Source organism: Eubalaena glacialis, chromosome 18 (assembly GCF_028564815.1).
Source record: "Eubalaena glacialis isolate mEubGla1 chromosome 18, mEubGla1.1.hap2.+ XY, whole genome shotgun sequence".
NCBI lineage: Eukaryota > Metazoa > Chordata > Mammalia > Artiodactyla > Balaenidae > Eubalaena > Eubalaena glacialis.
The window spans coordinates 18189228-18204283 of record NC_083733.1 but is presented as its reverse complement, the minus strand read 5'-3'; the positions used below and the strand labels follow the sequence as shown (position 1 = coordinate 18204283).

At 42.5% G+C, this 15056-nt stretch overlaps 2 protein-coding genes across 2 annotated transcripts in view; both read left to right on the top strand.

Moving 5' to 3' along the window:
* CDH1 (cadherin 1) overlaps window positions 1-6993 on the top strand; it is an 88077-nt gene extending 81084 nt beyond the window's left edge. Inside the window, exons 14-16 of the mRNA XM_061174544.1 lie at window positions 1261-1391; window positions 3395-3538; window positions 5213-6993. Of these exons, the coding sequence (XP_061030527.1) occupies window positions 1261-1391; window positions 3395-3538; window positions 5213-5422 (485 nt within the window). The 3' untranslated portion in view covers window positions 5423-6993. The remainder of the gene's footprint in view (window positions 1-1260; window positions 1392-3394; window positions 3539-5212) is intronic.
* A 4279-nt stretch (window positions 6994-11272) lies between these two features.
* TANGO6 (transport and golgi organization 6 homolog) overlaps window positions 11273-15056 on the top strand; it is a 178756-nt gene continuing 174972 nt past the window's right edge. The window contains exon 1 of the mRNA XM_061174498.1: window positions 11273-11369. Within this exon, the coding sequence (XP_061030481.1) occupies window positions 11273-11369 (97 nt within the window). The remainder of the gene's footprint in view (window positions 11370-15056) is intronic.

The following is a 15056-nucleotide window of genomic DNA, read 5'->3' as shown; positions in this document are numbered from 1 at the left end:
GGATTTGTCTCCGACACCGGGGATTGGGGGGTTTCAGGACAGCTGAGTTGGGTGGTGCTTCCTGAGGTGATAACAATATGCCATGTTTTCGTTACTTTCCCTTACATAACATTTAAGTAATGTTTGATAAGAAGCATCCTTTTGCAAACGATAGCCCTCCTCTGGCTCTTCAGCCCTAAGCTCCACAGGGATGGGGGCTGTTTGCAGCTTCCATTGTTTTCAGTGCTGTGTCCTCAGGGCCAAGACAGGCCTGGCCCACCTAGCAAGAACTCACTCAGTATTTCTGTTCTTGAGTCATGGTCCAGGGGGTTATATTGTTTATCTGGATAAGATCTTGGAATCTTTCTGATTTCAGAAACAGGTAGGTTGGGTACTTGCAAGTGTATGCCGCCTCCTGTCTCAGTGCAGTGATGCTTCACTAGGTACTTGGGTATAAGGACCTATAAGTTAGAAAACACACTGAATCATATTTTTTTCCCATTCACAATAAATTATTTAATTTTTTAAAAAATTAAATATTAATCGTATATAGCCTAGACATAGCCCCCGAGATCAGATGAAAACCTTGAAAATAGATTTTAAAGCGCGCTTACATGATTTATCCTAAGAGAAGATAAGGAATATACCAAGTGCTTTTCTTTTTTTTTTTTTTTTTTTGCTGTTGTTTATTTTTAATTTTAAAATTTGTTGGTGTTTTTTCATTGTGTACCAGGCGATTTTATAGTCTGTGCCCCACTCCCCCACCCCCATAACTGAATAAGAATAATATGCATGTGTTAGTCACATTTAGGCTGACCCTAAATGTCACAAACCTTGAAGGCTCACAAACCTTCAAAGGCTTCAACTCACTCTGAATCGAAGCCAAAGTCCCTCCAGAGGTCCGCATGTCCTTGCTGCCCCTCTGACCCCCTCTCCCCTTCTTTCTCCCCTGGTGATCCTGCTACAGCCACGCTGACCCTGTCTTTCCTTAACCACACCCATCTGCTTGGAGCCTTTGCCTGGACCATTTCTGCTGCCTAGAGTACTTTGCTCCAGATTTTGGGAAATGACTGATTGGTTTAAGGTCCAGTTAAAGACCACAATTGAGTTCTCATGTAATTGTCCACTGTGTAGTGCTGCATATATTAACCTCAGGGGTGTGAAGACATGTGAGTTGTCTTACAGCCATCTGTCTGGTCTGCAAGGCAGTGGTGCTCTGCGCCAGCTGCTGCTTATGGCCTTCTTGACCTGTGGCTCTCACCTCTCTCTTCCCCGCTCCAGTCCTGATTCTGCTGCTTCTGCTACTTGTTCGGAGGAGAAGGGTAGTCAAAGAGCCCTTACTGCCCCCAGAAGACGACACCCGGGACAACGTTTATTCCTATGATGAAGAAGGAGGTGGAGAAGAAGACCAGGTGGGTGTTTAAAACCATGGGAGAAAGCTTAATGGCAATCTCTTTATTTGGAGGAAGCAATGATTAGGGGAAGACAGACATTTGAAATAGCTCTGTGTCACTTTGCGTAATTTTTTAAAGACCTTTCATCTACCCAAGAAAATAGATGTTGTCATTAACCATCATCATCACCACCATCATCATCATCAATACAACATTGCTAACGTTTATTTATTGTTCAGATGAACGAACAGAGGCACAGAGCAGTTAAGCAATTTGCCCAAAGTCACAGAGCTAGGAAGCCATAAAACCAGGTGGTCTGACTCCAGAGCCTACTCTCCTCACTGCTATTTCCAGGACATGAACTTTATTCAAATTATCTTTGACATAGAGCGACTGATCTGTTTTTTGTTGTTGTTGTTGTTGTTGTTGTTTTTTTAATTTTTATTTATTTATCCATTTATTCATGGCTGTGTTGGGTCTTCGTTTCTGTGCGAGGGCTTTCTCTAGTTGTGGCAAGTGGGGGCCACTCTTCATCGCGGTGCGCGGGCCTCATTATCGTGGCCTCTCTTGTTGCGGAGCACAGGCTCCAGACGCGCAGGCTCAGTAATTGTGGCTCACGGGCGTAGTTGCTCCGCGGCATGTGGGATCTTCCCAGACCAGGACTCGAACCCGTGTCCCCTGCATTGGCAGGCAGATTCTCAACCACTGCGCCACCAGGGAAGCCCCTGTTGTTGTTTTTATAAATTTATTTTATTTATTTATTTTTGGCTGCGTTGGGTCTTCGTTGCTTTTGCGCGGGCTTTCTCTAGTTGTGGCAAGCGGGGGCTATTCTTCATTGCGGCGCGCGGGCTTCTCATTGCGGTGGCTTCTCTTGTTGTGGAGCACGAGGACTGATCTGTTTTAATATTTTGTTTCCTTTGAGTTTGCCTTGCCCTGTATTATTGAGCTATTACCACAATAATGCTGTATAACAGGCAACCCCAGAATGTCAGTGGCACACATCAATAAGCATGTTTTTCTCATGCGTTTGTGGGTTAGCTGGGACAGTTGCTGGTCTCAGCTAGTGTCTTACTCTATTCGGGCTGCTGTAACAAAATACCATAGACTGGGTGCTTATAAACAACAGAAATTTATTTCTCACAGTTCTGGAAGCTGGGAAATGCAAGGTCAAAGTGCTGGCAGATTCGGTGCCTAGTGAGGGCCCTCTTCCTGGTTCATAGATGGCCCTCGTCTCACTGTGTCCTCATGTGGTGGAATGGGCAAGGGAGCTCTGGGTGTCTTTTATAAGGGCACTAATCCCATTCCTGAGGGCTCCATACACTGTCACAACCTAATCACCTGCCAAACGTCCTACCTCCAAATACCATCACGTTGTTTCAACATGTGAATTTAGGGGGGACACAAACAGTCTATGGCATCTAGGCTCAGAAGAATGTGTGGGTTGGTTGGGGCTAGGCTGATATAGGCTGCGTTTGGCTGGATGGCTGTGTGCTGTGAGTTGTGTCCAGGAATGTTCCATGTAATTCCTATCTTCTTTGTCCCAGCAGGTAAGACCAAAGTACACTTAAAGCCTTTGCCTGTGTCACATGTATTAATGCCCCATTGGTCAAAGCAAGTCAAATGGCATAGCCCTACATTAATGGATTTCTATTCTTTTCACAGAGGATAGGGTGGGAAAGGAGTGAATATTTGCTGAATAATAATCTAATAATCATACCCTATGAAAAGTTAATAAGGTAAAACAGTCTACATCTGTACCCACAAATGTTCCTCACAAGGCTTTTATGCTATATTTCCTTCCAGTGCTATTTGGAGACTCTTAGGTTGAAAACTACCATTTCAGAAAAGAAAAAAAAACAAACCAGCTGCCATTTCAGATTACATTGGCACATGCTTGTAGATATCATACAGCTGACTGTTAAGGCCTTAGCCAGTACCATAATCTGTAAACCAAATATGACCCTGTGTTTATGACTGTTTCTGTTTTACTCTTTGCTATGCTTTTACCTTTTTCTCTAAAGGACTATGACCTGAGCCAGCTACACAGGGGCCTGGATGCTCGGCCCGAAGTGACTCGCAATGATGTGGCGCCAACCCTCCTGAGTGTGCCCCAGTATCGACCCCGACCTGCCAATCCTGATGAAATTGGAAACTTTATTGATGAAGTAAGTAAGCAGAGTCAAAAGCCAAGACACAACAAACTCATCTCTAAACTTGGAAAGGAGCAGTTGTGTCAAAAGTGAGAAAAAATCTTTAGAGTCTTTCCTTTACCATGTTTTCATCCCTGAGCCCTATTTGTTTTTTTATTTGTGCTTCATCTAAATTTCAGAACTAATAGCACTTTGAATTAGTCTTAGGGAATTTGTAGAGTTCATACAGCAAAACCAAGACTTGCTTGAAAAGATTTAATAGAATAAGAAATGAAACTAAAGAGATTCAAAGTAGATTCAGTTTCGTTTCACTAATGGGTCTCTCTTTCCCTGCACTACATTGGGATGTAATGTTAAATGTGTATCACAAGGCTACCTGAGGGCCAGAAAAATAGTTTCCATATTGTATATATCAGAAATGCATTCAACTATAAATACCAGAAGCTTAAATAGATATGAGTAGATTTACCTCATGCAAATAGAAGACTAGGGTAAGCAGTCTAGGCTGGTGCATCACCCTTTTCTACCTTTCTGCTGCATGATCTAAGCAGATCCTGTTCTCATGCTTGTTGCTTTATGATCACAAGATGGCGACCACACTTCCAGGCCTTGAGCATGTTTTCCTGTCAAGAAGTAGGAAGGGCAGAGCAGAGGGCAAAAACTTTCTTCTAGCAAACTGTTAGGCAAGAAGGAAGTCCATCCTACATGTTATTGGCCAGGACTGTCACAGGATTGTCCCTATATGCAAGGGAGGATGGGAACTGGCATTAAGTTAATTAGCTTAGGGTAAGATGAGGAAGAACTGGTGGGGTTAAGGAAAGAACCAAGTAAGATAATAATAGTCCAGTGGGATCTGTTTCCTTAAACTATGTTACCTGATTACTTGCTCAGTTGCTGGAATGATTTTCAGGGCTTGTCTGATGGTCCAGTGGCCTTCAGCAAGTCTTCACGGTGGAGGGCAGGTTTTGCTTTAGCTTCCCCGGGGAGTTGTTGTCACCAAGGACTATATAAAGCACGGCAGTGTTGGAAGTGATCGAGCCAGATCCATTCTAGGCACTGGATCTTAGAGAAAACTGAGAACAGGAAGGGCCACTTTAAACCATCCCTTTTAGATACATCTGGATTCAGGTATTTTCCTCCATTCACATTCATTTGTGTATCATCATATCTGATTATAGCTATTTCTTAATTACAAAAATAAAATGTTTGCTATTTAAAAAATATAAATTATGAAAATGTATATAAAGAAAAAATGTGCAAGTCCTCCCTCAGTTCCCCTGACCATAATCACCAAAGTTAATTTAGCAGTTTGGCATTCATCCTTTCAGATCTTCTCGGGCTGAAATGCAGGCTGTGCAGCCTGGTAGGACTGTCCTCATTGTTTTTAGTCTCTTTCCATCCTGATGGGTTGGTGCTCATCTCCCCTGCCTACATATAATTTACCAGTTTCGTTTAGGGGGAAAACATTCTGCATACTTTCTCTTTTCATTAACAATATATCATGTCCATCTTCCGTTCCAGTATGTATTACATTTACCTTGTTGGTGTTCAGTGCTCCTGGCGTTCTGCAGGACGGTCTCATTGTTGTGCGGTAACACTTGGCTTTACGCACCAAAAGAAGGCATCTTGCCTAAGATGACAGGTGTGCGATTCCTCTCAATGAAAGATCCTATTGTCTTCCTTCTTTAGAACCTGAAGGCAGCTGATAGTGACCCCACCGCCCCACCCTATGACTCTCTGCTGGTGTTTGATTATGAAGGAAGCGGTTCCGAAGCTGCTAGTCTGAGCTCCCTGAACTCCTCGGAGTCAGACCGAGACCAGGACTATGAGTACCTGAACGAATGGGGCAATCGCTTCAAGAAGCTGGCGGACATGTATGGAGGCGGCGAGGACGACTAGGGGACTCAAGACCGATGGGGAGACAGATGGGTCCCTACACTCATGTGATGGGAAATGCGGGAATAATATTCCTGGTGGTTTTCCAGCTCCCTTCACTTGAGATACGTTTCTGGAGAAGAGACCTGTGATCAGTGATAGGATAGTTATGATTTCCACTTTATAGATCTAATCTGTGTGTTAGAAGAATTTTGACTTATTCCATGAATCGTTTTTTCCCTTTCATCACTCTTTACATGATGACGATGCCCAGAAGACCCCCAAATTTTAATATTTCAAAAGAGTAGCTTCAGCCTCAGAAGGTTCTGCTGGCAACTGGCAGATTTCCTTAAGGGCTTTGTCTCATTTTTAAAAGGAAGGTGAGGGGTCAATTTCCCTATTGTAGATATAAAGAAATTAATTTGTGTGCTTTTGTTCCTCCCGTCACTGCACTGGTGTCCCATGTTCTAATATCCATTCTTACTCCCTCTGAATTCTATTACATTTCTCTGATGCAGAAATTACTGGGCTCTTTTAGGGAAAGAGGTTTATGTCTTAGTCTGGCCGTATGCTGAATGGGTATTGTGTACTCCTAAGACCTTTTAACGGTTTTCCTTTTCCATCTCCTGAGTACGTAACTTGAAATGGGCATCTATCCAGTTTACTTGTTCTGAGTAAGAGTGTTTGTTATGTGAATGTCGTTATGGGGTGCTTTGGTTCTAAACAGGGAGCCTGGACCAGAAAAGGTGGTGAGTTTTCAGGTGCCACTGAACTTTTAATGTTCATTTATCCCTAAAACAAAAGAGTGATATATGCCGGGACTCAGAATAGTGCCTGAAGTGCTGCAGCCAAAGACAGAAGCTGGCTCATCCCAGCAGAGGGGAAATGTGAAAAGTGGCCGTGGAGATGGCAGGGGAGATTGTCACTGAGCCTGGAAATTGAGCCAACTGAGGCTGAAGACGGTTGAGGTGGCTCTACCTCCAGCCCTGAAAATTCTGAAAGAGTAGAGGAATCTCAACACGTGTTTCCTGCCAGGATCCTTGTACTGTGGTTTGTACCCAAAGCACAGAATCCCCAGTGCCTGCTTTTGTTGATGTCTATAGAAAATGCTGGCTGGTCTGGACACGTTTGCGCCAAATTCCAACTGTGCATGAAAACTTCAGAATGTTTTAAAAATCCAAAATTTTTTTTTTCTTAGGAGCAGGAAGAAAACACTCCTTGAAAGGGTGTTAGCAAAGGGAGGTGAGGGTAGGGAGAACCTTAATTTGGATCCTTTTTTAGTAGAAATGCAACCTTTAAGAAACTTTTGACAACCATAGACCAGAACTTTATCTAAATTGCTTCCCTATCTATCAGCTGTTTTTGGAAGAAAAACCCATCCCTGCAACCACTTCTTAGAACTGTCTTGATTTTTCAGCAATTTAAACTCTAATGTAGTTCTGTGTAGAGAATGTCACTGTAGTTTTGAGTGTATATGTGTGTGGGTGCTGATAATTTTGTATTTTCTTTGGGAAAAGGAAAACAATTCAAGGTGGAAAAATTATTCTTAAATATTCATTTTTATAAATTTTATTAAAGAATTTTGTTACACCATTGTCAAACTTGTTTTATTTGATTACACAATTCCAGGCCAGACACACAAATGGTTAGGTGAGCTTATTCAAAACATGGAGAAAGAAGCTTCATATTAAAATGACTTCCCCTGAACTTTGTGTCATTCTGTTGGGGCAGAATAGCGGGGAAACTGTGCACCTAAGGTCACTTTATTTGAAGGATATCCATCCATGTGGCATGTAGTGAAACCAATAAAATCTCCTTGTCAGGTGGCTACTGTGGGTTGTGCCGAGGGATAGAAAGAAGCAGGGCTTCAAATAACATTGTAGGTCAGCAAAGTTAGTACAGGGCAGTGGTTCTCCACTGGGGAAGATTGTGGCCCCCTCCCCCAGGGGACGCTGGCAATTTCTGGAGATACTTTTGGTTGTCATGACTGGCGAGGTGCTACCAGCATCAAGTCCAGGTCAGGGACGCTGCTAAACATCCTACAACACACAGGACAGCCTCCCTCCACAAAGAATTATCAGGCGCAAAATATCAATAGTGCTGCTGTTGAGAAATCTTGGTATGGGCTTGCAACTTTCCTTTGCTGGAGGGGTATGACTATTTTTGGTAGATTTAAAAATTGTAGTAAAATATAACATTTTACCATTTTAAACACTTTTTAAAGTGTGCGATTCAGTGGTATTAAGTACCTTCAAAATGTTGTATAACCATCACCTCTATTTCCAGAACTTTTTCATCATCCCAAACAAATAAGTGGAATCATTTAATATTTGTCCTTTTAAATTTGGCTTATTTCACCTAGCATAATGTCTTCAAAGTTCATCCATATTGCAGCATGTATCAGAACTTCATTTTTTTTTAAGTTTTTAAAAAATTAATTAATTAATTAATTAATTTATTTATTTATTTTTGGCTGTGTTGGGTCTCCGTTGCTGCGCGCGGGCTTTCTCTAGTTGCGGAGAGCGGGGGCTACTTCTCGTTGCAGTGCGCAGGCTTCTCATTGCGGTGGCTTCTCTCTAGAGCGCAGACTCAGCAGCTGTGGTGCACGGGCTTAGCTGCTCTGTGGCATGTGGGATCCTCCCAGACCAGGGCTCGAACCTGTGTCCCCTGCATTGGCAGGTGGATTCCCAACCACTGCACCACCAGGGAAGCCCAGAACTTCATTTTTTAAATGGCTGAATAATATTCCATTATGTGTATATACAATATCATAACGTGGGGGTCAATTATGGAAAATGGAATGCAACCACTCCAGTAATCACATGTGACTTTAGAAGATAAGAACCTATAAGAACCTTCAATTGCTGGAGTCTTTGATGGGAATTCTGTTTCTATAAAAACAGCCATTGATAATTATTGGATGCTTTAGGCTTGTTAGGTCTGGGTTGAGGCAAAACAGCCCCCAGCCTGCTTAAATCGCTTGTTCGGCTGCTGACCCTAAAGTTCCTGACAAGGTTGGGTCCCTTGGCTAACTTCAAATCAACTAAACATGTTTTACACCAATACAGACTTCTTTGTGTGTCTTGAACAACCCCATATGGTTCATTGCAGAGAAGCAGCGCCCTCTCCATGTAGCTCTTGAGGGTATTGGTTGTGATGGATGTTTAATAGCATATTACCAGGGGGTCTCCCAGCTGTACTTCTGTTTTTTAACAAAGCTGCCCAGAGCAAACTGAGGATGGGGCTACCAGCATTCAATTCCTACAAACTAAAATTCTGTGAGTGTAAATACTGGACTCTTGGGACATAGGGTACTTAAAAGCCCATTTGAATAATTTTTTAGGCCTGGAGAAGCCTGAGAATGCTTCTTCTTTTTCAGACGCAGGACTTAATTACAGCCTTATAGGCCCTAGGCACTCCTCTAACATCCCATTACACGGATTAAAATGCACCCAGTGTTCCATGTGGGATATATTTTCTTGCTGTAAAAAATTTTATAGAATCTTCATGACATTGCTTTTAAGATTATGCATATCACTTTGTGGTATCTGAGGCTATGGAGCCTGAAAGATAAAATCTGGTGCCATAATGCTTTGGTATAAAGGAGTCTCAGTTCTGGGAACCCTCTTAAGCTTGTGGAAATCCCACATCAGTACTGCCCTTAGGCTTAGGCTAGGAAGGCCCCAGCCCTGGGTCCATGCTCTACCTGGCCTCCTCCACCATGCCCCTCCCCATGGCCAGGCTTGTTCACTCCAAAACCTCACCCTCCTCCCACACCACCCTCCAGGTTCTGGGACCCTCGAATTTCCTGCCCAGCCATCCCTGAGTCTGTTTCCAGGGCTCCGTGGGCCTCTTCACTTGGTCTGCCCTCTGGAAGGTGCACCATGATCCCTGTGTGTGCGCTCCTAGCCCTAGGGAGGCCAAGTGGTAGTTTCTTGGAGGTGTGTGAACAGAGCTTGGATGTGCACATCCAGGCTGGGGTGTCTGCATGTGTGTGTGCAGGATGGAGACACTAGTGAGAATAAAAAGGGCTCAGTCCAGAGGTGGGGGGCTGGCTCTTCCCATATAGCCATGTCCGATATGGAGCTCTGAGGTGAAGTCTGAGAATCCTCAATTCAAACCTGGTGTATTTTTCAAGGTAGGAGGATAGAAAATATATTTTTTTTAATTTTTTTAATTTTTTTATTTTTTGGCCATGCCACGCAGCATGTGGGATCTTAGTTCCCTGACCAGGGATCGAACCCATGTTCCCTGCAGTGGAAGCGTGGAGTCTTAACCACTGGACCGCCAGGGAAGTCCCTAGAAAATATTTTAATAAAATATTGTCTACTGGTTTGATTTATACTTTGAAATATTTAGACATATGGTATGAGGGCCTCCATTTGTATTTTTCACTAATCCCCACAAATATGAGGGGTGGGCCTTTCCCACACGATGCCCTACACCCATTTTGCTAAATGTTTAACACCTTGAAATGACCTTAAAATTTTTTTTCCCCAAAATGAACTTGTGTCCACACATTATTGAAGAAAAACTGTCTATTGACAAAACCTAGGGTGGGATATAATGAAAAGAGTGCTAGGAAATTTTGTAGGTCATTTATTTCCCCTTCAAAAATGTTCCTCCAATTTATAGATATTTTGGCAGGTTTTATTTGAGGAAGAGATGCGGAGGAAGATCCAGGTAAAATTTATTAAGCATCCCCTCTGTTGTAGACATTGCTAAATACTTGAGAGCAGTATCACTTTAACTCCCTAAGATAGCCTACTGAAAATGGTTCTGTTATCTTCTCATTCTAGAGAGTAGGAAATGGCTGATGAAATAGGGCTGGAGCCCAGAGAAATGGGAGTGACCTGGAGGGGGCCTGACTCACTGAGAAGAGTTAAATGAACAATGTCCTCCCCCAGTGGCATGCATGGTCTTGCATATGGAGCACATCCCATTTCCCAAGACTTCCAGCAGCTAACTGCTGAAGAGCAGTCATCAGTCATGAACTCAGGTTAGCTCAGGGGATCTCAAGGAGATGCAGGACAGCCTCTTGGGAGCAGTTTCACGAAGTGGGTACTGGAGCTGGTTGTGACAATGACAGGAGAAATTATTGACTGAGTGAAGGGAGAGGCAGGCGTGCTAAAGTCTTGCTCTCAGAAGCATTGTCCTGGATTTGCAGCATGCCTTTCAGACAACATGACTTTTGAATGTCCCACCAGGATTCATGTAGGTGAAAACCTGTTTCAATGATATAAATCTCCAACGCATTCTGTTTTACATATTAACTCAATTTTGATGGGGTACGATTTTAATAGACATTGAATTTTCCAGGAATGCCTGTAAATAGGGCAAAGATCGAGGTTTATTGGGAACTGAGTCCATTTAGGAAATTATATCATCAATAACAATATGTGTAGCTATTCACAATGGATGTATTTAGTACTTATTTTTAAATATCACTAATGAAGAAATTCAACGGTTGAATATTGTTTTACATACCCAAACTTAATTATAAGAAGGTGCAGCAACTGATTGCTTCACTATGACCTTCAGTGTTCCGGTACTCAAATATTTTCATACTGAAATTCATATTGTCATAATTAAACTACTTCTCTCATCCTTTTTCTTTATATAGAGGTTAAACATGTTGAGTTTCTGAAATCGTGCATGTAGGTAAGTTGTGTTAGCTATGTTTACTTCCCCCGCCCCCGGGGGTACAGGTGGCCCGAGAAAAGATTTATTCGTGCAGGTTGCCGTCCCAACCAAGTCGACCCCGCCCCACGCCGCGGGCCCCGCCCCTAGGGCTTCGGCCACGCTCAACGTGGCGGCGACGCCGGTCCGCCGAGGCGCCTGCGCAGGTCGCATGTGGCGCGTCTCACTCCAGTCATGGCGGCCCTCTGGCAGACCGCGGGCAGCGGGGTTCTGGAAACGTGTGGTCTGGAGCGGATTTTGGAGGCGTTGAAGCTGCTGCTGAGCCCGGGAGGTGAGAGGACGGGTCTCGGCCCTGGCTGCACCCGGGACTCTCAGGGCCAGCGGTCTTCCAGGGCTGCCCTTCTTCCCGCGGCTTGCGCCCCTCAGGCCCTCCCCGGGACCCCTCTGGCCCTGAGGCCGCCCAGCCCCGCACCTGGGGGCTTTGGGCAGGGTCTGTCCAGCTCATTTTACCCTTGAGGAAACCGAGGTTCAGGGAGGGCTGGGATCCGTTGAATACTGATACTAACCAAGTACAATATCTCGAGCGCTTTCCTTGGGCCAGGCGCTGTGTTAAGCACCTCGGGTGCGTGATTTCAGCCGTCCCTGCTGCAGCCCTGTAAGGGGACTGCAGACACAGCCTCAGAGAGGGCCCAGCCTCTTGAGGGCGCAGGGTCCGATGTGGACACTAGAGATTTGTACGAAGTGCTAAGGAGTCCAGAAAAAGGAAGCAGTGACGTTTGAGCTGTGTTTTGGGGCGAGGATTTAGGGATTTACAGTCACTTTTAATCTTTCCTGGTGAGTTGATAAGATCTTCCCAATTTAGAATTAGAAGGGACCTTGGGAGTGGTGTAGCCTGGCACTCTCCTTTTACAGCTGAGGACGCCCACGGCTCACCGAAGAGATGAACCTGACCAAGATCACATGGTCAAATTAGAGGCAGAACACGAACCTAGAGCCAAGGTCTGCCGAACCCCCTTCTCAGACCAAGGCAGATTATTCACTATGGAGCCTCTGATGTTATCTGGAGCTTTGAGAAAGATACGCAAGAAGTAGGGCCCTACTTATAAATTAGAGCGTATAATTTGGAGGAAGGGGTTTGTAGCGTGAGCAAGATAAGGTACATGAAGGTGATGTTCCCAGTTTCAGATTTTGAGATTTCCCCCCCCCGCCCCCCAAACTACGAAAACTCCCGAAACATTATACCATACTTGCGGCAAGTGAAAAGAAGCTATTAATGGGGAATTTCCTGGCAGTCCAGTGGTTAGGACTCAGCGCTCTCACTGCGGAGGGCCCGGGTTCAATCCCTGGTGGGGGAACTAAGATCACACAATCCGTGAGGTGCAGGCAAAAAAAAAAAAAGTTATTAATAATAGTAATTGAGTGCCTGCTAAGTGTCAGTCCCTATAGTGTGCTGTTTATGTATGTATCTTTTTTTCCTCACAACAATCCCATGAGATAGGTATTACTTCTATTCCATTTTACAGATGAAGGAACCAAGGCTCAGGTACATTAGAAATTGCACAATGCCAGTCTCCTACGTGATAGAGTTAGGATTTGAATTCAGACACCTTCAACTGCAGTATGGTAACTATACTACTTTGCCCCAATGAAGAATTAAAATACAATTAAAATTGTGCAAAATACAATTTTAACTTGCTAATGGAGAGGTTACTTGTCCAGTAACTGAAACTGTCTAGAACATGACTGAGAACAGGAATAAATAAGTTAAAAAGTCTGGAAGTAATCATCTGTCACAAAGCATATACACTTCATTGGAAGACCGTCTTTAACTCTCAAAGAGTATGTGGTGGAGTTCCATACATCTACTCATTTAGCTTAGGAGAATTCAAGCATTCCTATTTGAAAAAGAATAATTTAAGTAACTTGGTAAAATGATATTATTTTGCACAGACAGGCTATTATATATTGTGTGAATCTTTCTGCTATTTTATCATATCAGCTGCTAAGGGAATTAAAAAAATACCTGTGCATAATAAGTATTCAAATGTTCCCAATGGACAGAGGATGTTGAGACAAGATTAAAGTATTTGCTAAAATTATATCCAGCTAGATTAAACGTCTTTTCATCTGCCTTTGACTACCTTTGAGGTAATATTTACTGAGAGTCAACTTTATATAGTATACTATCCTCAGTGCTTTTGGAGATAGAAATATTATTTAACAACTTGTGCTCTCAAGCATCTTGTTTGTTTGGGGAGATGGTACTCCACATATAGACCAAAGACATTCAACATGGCAGGATAATACTATTGGTGAATGGATGGTACAGGTAGCAATTGGATAGAGAAGGAGTTATCCAGGGATGGGGCTGGGGAAGGCTACAAGAGAAAGAAGGCTTCAGTCCAGGTGGGAAGAAACCAAGTCTTTCCCTTTTGAGCCATCAAAAGTTCTACAGCATTAAGTGTTTTCTCTTCCCCTGCCTTCCATTTCTGTTCTCAATTATGGGGCAAATAAGAATAACATCTTCACTTCCATTATTAGGAAGTGTGTTAAGCAGAATTTGAAAGGGGTTTTTCAGTTCTGGTGAAGTTTTGCTTGAGGTCATCTCAGCAGTAGTTTTCCTAAAATAACTTTCCACACTAAATATATATTTGTTGAACTCTGTCATTAAATTTGAATTACGTGGTGGTGGGGGCTGGAAATTTTGGTGATTTGTAAATAATGAAGCTGTATCACCCTTATTTTTGCACACCATATTGCTTTGTACTTTGAACTTAATAAAAACTACTGCACAGATTAAGAAGTCTGCTTTTAAATGTCACAAAGCATAGACATTTACATTGGTGATTGGGAAGAATAAATAATACTGTTCATGAGGGCAGCATTTCCCAAAGTGTGATACGGATGGTTTTAGGCAGTAGGTAGAGAAATATTTTGAGGCTGAAAAGCATCGAGTAGTGATCAAGAGCTTGGGTTCTGGAGCCAGCTTGCCAGAGTTGAATATGCTCTGGGGCAAATAGCTTAACCTTAGTCTCCTCATCTGGAAACAAGAATAATAATATAATACTCCATACCTCACAGAGTTGGTGTGAGGATTGAATTAAATACACAAAGCCCTTAGGACAGTATATTAACTATTACTAATTTAAGTTTAAAAAATGATTTAATTTGAAGAAATAAACAAGTAAAGCTAAGAATACACCTGGTACTCAGATAAATGGCAAAAATCGTGGAAGTGCTATATGACTGTAATTTGGAAAACATTGTTTTAAGGCCTCAGATCTCAAACTTTTTGGTTTGAGCACTCTAACACTGTTAAAAAGTGTTGAGGACTTAAAAGAGCTTTTATGTGGGTTATGTGTATCAATATTTACTGTATTAGAAATTAAGACTTCAAGAGAAACCTTTTAACTTTATTTAAATATAACAGTAACCTGTTACATGTTAACATAATGACATTTTTAATGAAAAATGTATTTTGCAAAATAAAATAACTTAGCAGGAAGAGTGACATTGTTTTACATTTGAGTGGCATTGTTTTACATTTTTGCAAATCTCCTTAATGTCTGTCTTATTAGAAGAGAGCTGGATTTTTGTATTTGCTTCTGTGTTCAATCTGTCATGACAGGTTGTTTTGATTGAAATAGATGAAGAAAGTCTATACTCACATAGGTATGTAGTTGGAAAGGGAGGCGATTTCCATCATCTTTTCAGATAATTGTGTCTATTCCTCTTTAAAACTCAACAAGAGGTAATTTCTTAAAAGGTTAGTTATAATATGGAATCTGAACTCATATCAGTGAACTTTTCAGACTTGGTACACTCGAGAGAGAACGAGAGCGTAAAAGGCAAATAATGTCTTAGTATTAATATGAAAATAGTTTTGACCTTGTAGACTTTCTGAGAGAATCTTGGCAAGGGCTTCAAAACCTGAGACCCTATACCACACTTTGAGAACTGCTGCTCTCAGAGAAATGCCTTATTTATTTTCAAGTAGATTTTATTTTTGTCACCAGTA